Source organism: Oncorhynchus keta, chromosome 17, assembly GCF_023373465.1.
Source record: "Oncorhynchus keta strain PuntledgeMale-10-30-2019 chromosome 17, Oket_V2, whole genome shotgun sequence".
NCBI lineage: Eukaryota > Metazoa > Chordata > Actinopteri > Salmoniformes > Salmonidae > Oncorhynchus > Oncorhynchus keta.
Window position 1 is genome coordinate 28529820 of NC_068437.1, and position 10000 is coordinate 28539819.

The 10000-nt window shown below is 45.3% G+C and overlaps 1 protein-coding gene across 17 annotated transcripts in view; it reads right to left on the bottom strand.

Annotated features, from left to right (window-relative positions):
• Positions 1–10000, bottom strand: part of LOC118396254 (FERM domain-containing protein 4A-like) — a 232967-nt gene that overhangs the window by 20193 nt on the left and 202774 nt on the right. For 13 of the 17 annotated variants that reach the window (XM_052465817.1, XM_052465818.1, XM_052465816.1 and 10 more), the window contains exons 12-16: positions 9488–9564; positions 7875–8016; positions 7557–7698; positions 260–393; positions 18–140 (exon numbers count right to left, since the gene is read on the bottom strand). In XM_052465817.1, coding sequence (XP_052321777.1) covers positions 18–140; positions 260–393; positions 7557–7698; positions 7875–8016; positions 9488–9564 — 618 coding nt within the window. The remainder of the gene's footprint in view (positions 1–17; positions 141–259; positions 394–7556; positions 7699–7874; positions 8017–9487; positions 9565–10000) is intronic. The other 4 variants (XM_052465819.1, XM_052465806.1, XM_052465822.1 and 1 more) reach the window with 1 other exon arrangement.

Consider the following 10000-nt stretch of genomic DNA (forward strand, 5'->3'; position numbering starts at 1 on the left):
TGAGTGTATTCTCTGACCTCTCTTTTCGGCTTGATCTTGTGTTCGTCCAGTTTGAAGGCGGGGCCAATCTTCCTCCTGACTGTCGGAGGCTCCTCCCCTGGATCTAATGGATACTCCTTAGGAAGCTTCCCTGTCAACTCCTAGAGAGAGAGGGACAGAAATACATTATATTGATCATTAATCATTGATGTGTGTGTGTGAGTGTACATGTAGTGTATGTTTGTGTTTGTGTGTGTGTTCGTGCATGTGTGTGTCTTACCGCCTCTCTGATACAGATGTCCTTGAGTTCCTCTAGTCTCTGTTTGAGTGTCTCTTCCAGAGCCTCCTGCCTGGCCCTCAGTGCTGCCAGCATGTCTTTCTTAGCTGTCTGAGAACTGTCCGACTCCTGGGAACCTTCACACACAGATCAGAGATGCCGTCAGAACACACACACAAATACGGACCAGAGCGTAGAACACTGTCAGAAACAAGCTTACTGTAACGTTACTGTGTGGAGCACACATATACATACACCCAAATACAGCACTGACAACACTGGAGCCCAACACAATGGCATTGTCTGACCCAGACCTCCAGAGAGACAGAGAGAAACAAGGAGAGGGTGAAGGACGGGGGAGGGGGGCGAAGGCACTTGCCGACAGCTCAGGATGTTTACCGGGAAGTGAGTGGAACGCTTCGATAAGGAGGTCTAAGACTGTGTGTGGTGGGGAGAGTGTGTGCATGTGTATGTGTGAGTGGGATGGGGAAGCCGAGGACACAGTCTGTGACGCACAGTCTCCAACCTTGCAGGCACAACATCGTGCCAGCCTCTCCCACACACACACACACACACACACACACACACACACACACACACACACACACACACACACACACACACACACACACACACACACACACACACACACACACACACACACACACACACACACACACACACACACACACACACACCCTGTGACCAAACACCATTAAGGATGACATACTGGAGTAAACACTATTTTACAATAATGATAAACAGCTATACTAATCGTTGTATGAACTATGTTAGAGCAGAGGCGTGTCATCAGATGGAAGACTACAGATGCTACTGTACCTGTAGACTTCTAGTCATTGCGCTAATGCTAGTAAGGATTGGCTTGAGAATCTACTTCCAACTTCCTTCATACTGCATGTAGAGACATTAACATGGTATCCACGAGTTTATCTGACTATGGGGAAGTAGAAAAACGTCAGAAGTGCCAGTATCACGCAGTATCCCCTTACAGTTTTTTTCGATTGCTAAACGACAGTGGGCACAACTGGAGTCACGTGTGCAAAACTCTAACTACAGTCTGCACTACCAACAGTCACCTGAGCTAAACAGTTCACATCACCTGCAAAACTCATTCCAAGCAACACAACTCTTAACACATGGCTCAAAACACGCTCAGTGCAGCCAAACACTATGCACAACCCTCACTGAGATAACACACACTGTCACTCAGAACACACTGAGAGTAAAAACACGAGCATCAAACACCAATACAGAAAATACAAACTTTTCATCTTTACAGTTTGAACAATTTCAGTGACTTCATACAAAGTAATATTTTCTTCAAAGAAAAGAGTGACATTCTTTCACATGATTTATTACATTTTTTTAGAACATAACAAGTCTTTAAGGTAAATTAAAATTAGCAGTTTGCTTCAATAGTCTGTAGTAATTTACGGAATTACAGTAATGAGAAAAAAAGGTAGAAACTAAAAGTACATACTGTAATTCGAACAAATAATTGAGGGGCTAATCCTGCCTCTCTCTAGCATCAGGCCACAGGTTTTCTTCAACATCACATCTAATGTTTTCTCTTGCCATGCACTTGGGGAAGAACCTTCTGGAGTGCCTTATCCATCCCTGGCAGTCCTCTGGACTCGTGTCCTCACATCCGGCACGCATGGCTTCCAAAAGAGACATTTGGTCATGTGGGTGGTGACCAAACACTTTCCACCTCCAGGCAGAGAAAAACTCCTCTATTGGGTTGAGGAAGGGTGAATATGCAGGCAGGTACAAAACCATAAATCTGTGATGTGCTGCAAACCAATCTGTGACAGCTGCAGAGTGGTGAAAAGCAACGTTATCGCAAACTATGACAAAAACTAGGGGGTTTCTTACTGGCTCCCCCTGTTCTGCTGGCACTAGCTGAGCATAGAGCTGTTCTAGGAAAGCTATAAGCCTTTCTGTGTTGTATGGGCCAATAATTGGTGTGTTGAGAAGCAAACCATCATTGGCCATTGCAGCACACATGGTGATATTTCCCCCCCTTTGGCCTGGAACCTCCACAGTGGCCCTTTGACCTATAACATTCCTTCCTCTGCGCCGTGTTTTGGCAAGGTTAAATCCAGCTTCATCGATAAATACAAATGAATGTGGTCTTTCCAGTGCTTCCACGTCCATTACTCTCTGAAAAACAGTGTACAGTTTTACTGTAGAAATGCTAGTGTTTTTTTTTTACTGTAAATATTTTGTATAGCTGTGTACGTAACCTCAGACGTCTTACCTGGACATATTGGTATCTTTTGCTCTTTTACCCGTTCACTGTTTCTCTCGAACGGTACAGTGTATAACTGTTTCATTGTAACTTGGTGTTTCTTTAGGACTCGAGCAATAGTTGTTGTGCTGACAGAATGAACATTTTCAAATATATCATTATCAGCCAGCACTCTATCTTGAATCTCCCGCAGTTTTATTGCATTGTTGACAACAACCATGTCAACAATAGCATTTTCCTGCGCATCTGAAAATATTTTTCCTCTTCCCCCTCTTGGGGGCAGCCTTTTGGTCCTGTTGTAAAAATATATTTTACAGTCAAATTTACTGTAATATATATCTGTGTAAATATTCTATAATTGCAATACAAAATAGATTCCTGTAATGTTTTCATTTACTGTAAGGATGTAACTCTCACCTCTTTGCATGATGGAAAATTCGCATTACAGATGCCACTGTGGATCTTTGCAGATTGGGTTGCATCCTCAACCCTGCCTCTCTCAATGAGAGACCATGGTTCACGACATGGTCTATAAGTGTAGCCCTTATTTCATCTGAAATAACAGCTCTTTGTCTTCTTTGTCTTCCTCCACGCATCCAACCTCTCCCTGCCACCCTTCTCCCTCCACGGACCCATCTTCCTTGTTCCATTTCCAAAATGAGTCTTTCTGAGCTCTACCTATATATACTGTAATATGTGTGTGTGTGTTCACTAACAAGTCTAAAACAAGACACCTGCTTAGCCTTTCAGCTGAAATTGCAATCAGCAGTGTTTGAAAGGCACAAGGCTGAAATCTATTCCGTTTTGAATGTGTGGTTCACAGTTTTGACAGCAGTGTGTTAGCATTTGAACAAAGTGCTGTAAATCCACAGTGTTGTGCAGGTTGTGGGATAAGTGTGTAGAGTTTTGAAAACTGTGTTCAAGCAATGAAAAACCAACTAGAGTTTGGTCCACGTGAACTGCTGCTGTGCAGACTGTAGTTAGAGTTTGGCACATGTGACTCCAAGTTGTGTCCACTGTCGTTTAGCAATCGAAAAAAACTGTAACACACACGCACTTGCCTGAGGAGAGAGAGTAGTGATGTATTGAGTTGGGTCAATATCTCCCAAGACTATCTAAGCCTGGAGGAATCAATCCCTCTCACTAACAATCTCTACATCCCACTGCCAGAATAACCTCTGTGTGTGTGTGAGTGTGTTCTGAGGTAACAAGGATTGACTAGTGGTACAATCTGAGACATCTTTCTGCTTGCCTGGCGGTTTCCTAATACTTTACCACTGGATCAGTTTCAATGCATACAATCCAAGACACACACACACACACGCATGTGTGCACAAAAACACATGTGCGCTCGCTTGGAGACGAGGGTGAGAGCGAGAACAGACTGTGTGAGTAGGAATATGTAAGTGACTGAGTGTGTTTATGAGATTGTGTGTGTGTGTTTTTTTATGTATATATTTTTTATTTCACCTTTATTTAACCAGGTAGGCTAGTTGAGAACAAGTTGTCATTTGCAACTGTGACCTGGCCAAGAAAAAGCGTAGCAATTCGACACATACAAAAACAGAGAGTTACACATGGAATAAACAAAACATACAGTCAATAATACAGTAGAACAAAAGAAAACAAAAAGTCTATATACAGTGAGTGCAAATGAGGTAAGTTAAGGAAATAAATAGGCCATGGTGGCGAAGTAATTACAATATAGCAATTAAACACTGGAATGGTAGATCGGCAGAAGATGAATTTGCAGGTAGAGACACTGGGGTGCAAAGGAGCAAAATAAATAAATACATAAATACCAGCATGGGGATGAGGTAGGTAGATGGGCTGTTTACAGATGGGCTATGTACAGGTGCAGTGATCTGTAAGCTGCTCTGTGATAGACTGCATCCAGTTTGTTGAGTAGAGTGCTGGAGGCTATTTTATAGATGACATCACCGACGTCGAGGATCGGTAGGATGGTCAGTTTTACGAGGGTATGTTTGGCAGCATGAGTGAAGGATGCTTTGTTGCGATATAGGAAGCCGATTCTAGATTTAATTTTGGATTGGAGATGCTTAATGTGAGTCTGGAAGGAGAGTTTACAGTCTAACCAGACACCCAGGTCTTTGTAGTTGTCCACGTATTCTAAGTCAGAGCCGTTCAGAGTAGTGATGCTGGACGGGCAAGCAGGTGCGGGCAGTGATCGATTGAAAAGCATGCATTATGCTCTACTTGCGTTTAAGAGCATTTGGAGGCCATGGAAGGAGAGTTGTATGGCGTTGAAGCTCGTCTGGAGGTTAGTTAACACAGTGTCCAAGGATGGGCCAGAAGTATACAGAATGGTGTCGTCTGCGTAGAGGTGGATCAGAGAATCACCAGCAGCAAGAGCAACATCATTGATGTATACAGAAAAGAGAGTCGACCCAAGAATTGAACCCTGTGGCACACCCATAGAGGCTGTCAGAGGTCCGGACAACAGGCCCTCCGATTTGACACACTGAACTCTATCAGAGAAGTAGTTGGTAAACCAGGCGAGGCAATCATTTGAGAAACCAAGGCTGTCGAGTCTGCCAATAAGAATGTTGTGATTGACAGAGTCGAAAGCCTTGGCCAGGTCGATGAATACGGCTGCACAGTAAAGTCCCTTATCGATGGCGGTTATGATGTCGTTTAGAACCTTGAGCGTGGCTGAGGTGCACCCATGACCAGCTCTGAAACCAGATTGCATAGTGGAGAAGGTACGGTGGGATTCGAAATGGTCAGTAATCTGTTTGTTGACTTGGCTTTCGAAGACCTTAGAAAGACAGGGTAGGATAGATATCGGTCTGTAGCAGTTTGGGTCTAGAGTGTCACCCCCTTTGAAGAGGGGGATGACCGTGGCAGCTTTCCAATCATTGGGGATCTCAGACGATACGAAAGAGAGGTTGAACAGGCTAGTAATAGGGGTTGCAACAATTTCGGCAGATCATTTTAGAAAGAGAAGGTCCAGATTCTCTAGCCCGGCTGATTTGTAGGGGTCCAGATTTTGCAGCTCTTTCAGAACATCAGCTATCTGGGTTTGGTTAAAGGAGAAATGGTGGGGGCTTTGGCGGGTTGCTGTGGAGGGTGCCGGGCAGTTGACCGGGGTAGGGGTAGCCATGTGGAAAGCATGGCCAGCCGTAGAGAAATGCTTATTGAAATTCTCAATTATAGTGGATTTATCGGTGGTGACAGTGTTTCCTAGCCTCAGAGCAGTGGGCAGCTGGGAGGAGGTGCTCTTATTCTCCATGGACTTAACAGTGTCCCAGAACTTTTTTGAGTTAGTACTACAGGATGCAAATTTCTGTTTGAAAAAGCTTGCCTTAGCTTTTCTAACTGCCCGTGTATATTTGTTCCTAACTTCCCTGAAAATGTCATATCCCAGGGGCTATTCGATGCTAATGCAGAACACCACCGGATGTTTTTGTGCTGGTCAAGGGCAGTCAGGTCTGGAGTGAACCAAGGACTATATCTATTCCTAGTTCTACATTTTTTGAGAGGGGCATGCTTATTTAAGATGGTGAGGAAGGCACTTTAAAAAAATAGCCAGGCATCATCTACTGACGGGATGAGGTTAATGTCATTCCAGGATACCCCGGCCAGGTCGATTAGAAAGGCCTGCTCGCAGAAGTGTTTCAGGGAGCGTTTGAGGGGTGGTCGTTTGGTCGCAGACCCATTACGGATGCAGGCAATGAGGCAGTGATCGCTGAGATCTTGATTGAAAACAGCAGAGGTGTATTTGGGCGGTGAGTTAGTTAGGATGACATCTATGAGGGTGCCCGTGTTTACTGATTTGGGGTTGTACCTGGTAGGTTCATTGATAATTTGTGTGAGATTGAGGGCATTAGATTGTAGGATGGCCGGTGTTGTTAAGCATGTCCCAGTTTAAGTCACCTAGTGTGTCAGTGTGTGTGTGAGTGTGTAAGAGCGGGGATAAAAACACTGAATGGAGAGGGAGAGGACAAGACACAGATAAGAGTTATATAGAGATACTGTAGCTGAAACAGCAAGACACAAAGTGAGGAAGAGAGAGAGAGGCAGATCCGGAGAAACATGGGACAAGAGAAATAGCACACATCCACATACATGCACGTGCAAACACACACACATACACACACAAATGTACTCAAAATGTAATATGATATTCTCAAAGTATAATATTATGAATTTAGTTAGGAATATCGTTGGATCAAAGAAAGGCTTGCTGTGTGGCTTAATTTGCTGTTACAAAAGGAATACGTTTCATTGTGACAACCAACCCCATACTATGTGACTTCCAACGCGGCGATGGGGCTGGTTGTCACAAGTAGAAAGAGTGTGTTTGATGGCTAATAACTCCATGTTCCATATGAGGATAAAAAGCATCCCCATGAAGACCTTGGTCTTTCTCCTGATATTGAAAAGAGTCTTGTAAGATATACTGGTGCTGAGGAATACACACAAGAGTAAAACGTGTGACAACCAACCCTGGTCTCCCTTAATTGATTTCATAAGGTGTCAGCTGTGTGTGGAAATAGCTGACCTTTGCACATACATGCACACACACAGTTGGCAGTATGTGTGTACCGCTCTTTTCTCTCTCACTCTAAACTACTAGCACTTTCACTAAACATTAGTTGACCTTGTGCCGTTCACACTTTCACAATGTTGGTGAAAACGGCCTTTGGGAAAACATCAAGGGTTTCTGTCCTGAAGTTTAAAGGTTGATTCACAGCCCCGTCCTCTCTAACTCGGTTCCCACAGACCCCTGGCCTAGATAGGGGATGGGGGGGGGTTACCACTGTCTCCTCTCACAGATCTCTTTCTAACCACATGACCTCCCTCTACACAGAGAGTCATTGTCCAAGAGACCAGGACAAAGCTGCCCCCCCTCCACTACATCCCTCTCTTCTCCTCTCTTCCGTCTATCCCCCTCTCCTCTACCACACTACATATAGAGGCCAGGGCCTCAACATTATAGGGTGGAGTGTAGGGTAAGGGTACTGCAGGCCACAGACAAAAACAGCCACACACAGAGAGACTTACCTGAGGAGAGCAGACTGCCAGAGCTGCCGCTGATGATCTTGCCCTTGCTGCCCATGTTGGCCAGTTTGGATGTCTTCAGAGTGCCAGTCTCTGTCAGGTCGATGGCTATCTCACTGAGGCTACGAGCCGCATGGATCTTAGACTGGACAAGCACACACAGGTTGAGATATTATATCTTTACAAAATCCTCTATTTCTGCTTGCTTCTACTGATATGGTGATGCTATACCACACTCTAGAACTACACACACTCTCGTCTCCAACACTCATCCTAGAATCCCATACTCATTCTACAACCTCCCCAGTGATTCTGTGTTACCTTGCTCTGCTTGCGGTCCAGGTAGAACTGGTGTTGGCTGATGGCCATGGCCCAGATAGACTTAATGAGAGCAGGGCAGGCGTACCAGGTGTGGACAGCTATACCACTGTGGCCAAACGTCCTTCTGGTCACCGACGCCCTACAGTAGAGACGGACACAAGGCCTCCTTATACACACTGAATACACACAGTAAATTAAAGAACATGCACACGCGCACATACACACACACCCCAACGGCCTATAGCAGGGCCAGACGCAAGGGATAACACGCTTATTCTAGAAAAGAGAGAGGCTATGTCTACTAGTGATGTTCAGCAGTACCACACACGTTGACTCCCATGACATGATTTACTCTAAAGTGTTTATACAAAAAGTTAGCTGTATCTCATGCTAACTACTGCCTCCAATAAAACAGCTCTCTCTTCTCTCTGCCCGTCTCTCTCCTTTTCTCTCATCTCTCTCTCTCTCTCTCTCTCTCTGCCCGTCTCTCTCCTTTTCTCTCATCTCTCTCTCTCTGCCCGTCTCTCTCCTTTTCTCTCATCTCTCTCTCTCTGCCCGTCTCTCTCCTTTTCTCTCCTCGTCTCTCTCTCTGTCTGCCGGTCTCTCTCCTTTTCTCTCATCTCTCTCTCTCTCTCTTTCTCGTTCATCTCTCTCTCTCTCTCTCTCTCTCTCTTTCTCGTTCATCTCTCTTTCTCTCTTTCTCGTTCATCTCTCTCTCTCTCTCTCTCTCTCTCTCTCTCTCTCTCTCTCTCTCTTCATCTCTGTCTCTCTCTCTCTCGTTCATCTCTCTCTCTCTATATTTCTCGTTCATCTCTCTTTCTCTCTTTCTCGTTCATCTCTCTCTCTCTTTCTCGTTCATCTCTCTCTCTCTCTCTCTCTCGTTCATCTCTCTCTCTCTCTCTCTCTCTATCTTTCTCGTTCATCTCTCTTTCTCTCTTTCTCATTCATCTCTCTCTCTCTCTCTCTCTTTCTCGTTCATCTCTCTCTCGCTCTCTCTCGTTCATCTCTCTCTCTCTCGTTCATCTCTCTCTCTCTCTGCCCGTCTCTCTCCTTTTCTCTCATCTCTCTCTCTGCCCGTCTCTCTCCTTTTCTCTCATCTCTCTCTCTCTGCCCGTCTCTCTCCTTTTCTCTCATCTCTCTCTCTTTCTCGTTCATCTCTCTCTCTCTTTCTCGTTCATCTCTCTCTCTCTCTCTCTTTCTCGTTCATCTCTCTCTCTCTCTTTCTCGTTCATCTCTCTCTCTCTCTCTCTCTCTCTCTCTCTCGTTCATCTCTCTCTCTCTCTCTCTCTCTCTCTATCTTTCTCGTTCATCTCTCTTTCTCGTTCATCTCTCTCTCTCTCTCTCTCGTTCCTCTCTCTCTCTCTCTCTCTCTCTCTCTCTCTCTCTCTCTCTCTCTCTCTCATTCATCTCTCTCTCTCTTTCATCTCTCTTTCTCTCTTTCTCGTTCATCTCTCTCTCTTTCTCTCTCTCTCACACACACACACACACACACACACACACACACACACACACACACACACACACACACACACACACACACACACACACACACACACACACACACACACACACACACACACACACACACACTCAGAGATGTGATATAGATTTACCTCCTGGGGTCATGAACTTCCACTGAGAACTTCTTCTCTCTGAAGTAGAGGTTCTCCAGCTGACGCCATTGGAACACCTGGGGACGCACACACACACACACACGCACACACACACATGCATGCACACACACACGCACGCACACACACACACACACAGACACACACACACACTTTTGAACTGAAAGAGGCTCACAGACTTCAAAGTGAGAATCAAACAGACACAGAAGCTTGAGAAGGCAGAAACACACTCCCGGCTGGATATGACTTTCCTGTACAACCACTGAGAGTTAGGATTGGTTTTGCAACACCCCAAAAACAGAAAGAATAGGAGAGGAGTGAGGAGGAGGAGTGAAGAGAGGAGGGAGGGAGGAGAGGAAAGACATGAGGTAAGGGTCTCTGATCAGATCCAGACCCAGCGGGCTCGTCCAGAACTCTTCCCCCAGCTGAATGACCTCACCCCCTTGAGAGAGGGAGGGGGGAGGTTTTTTCTTCCCTTCTTTCCCATCCTCTTTA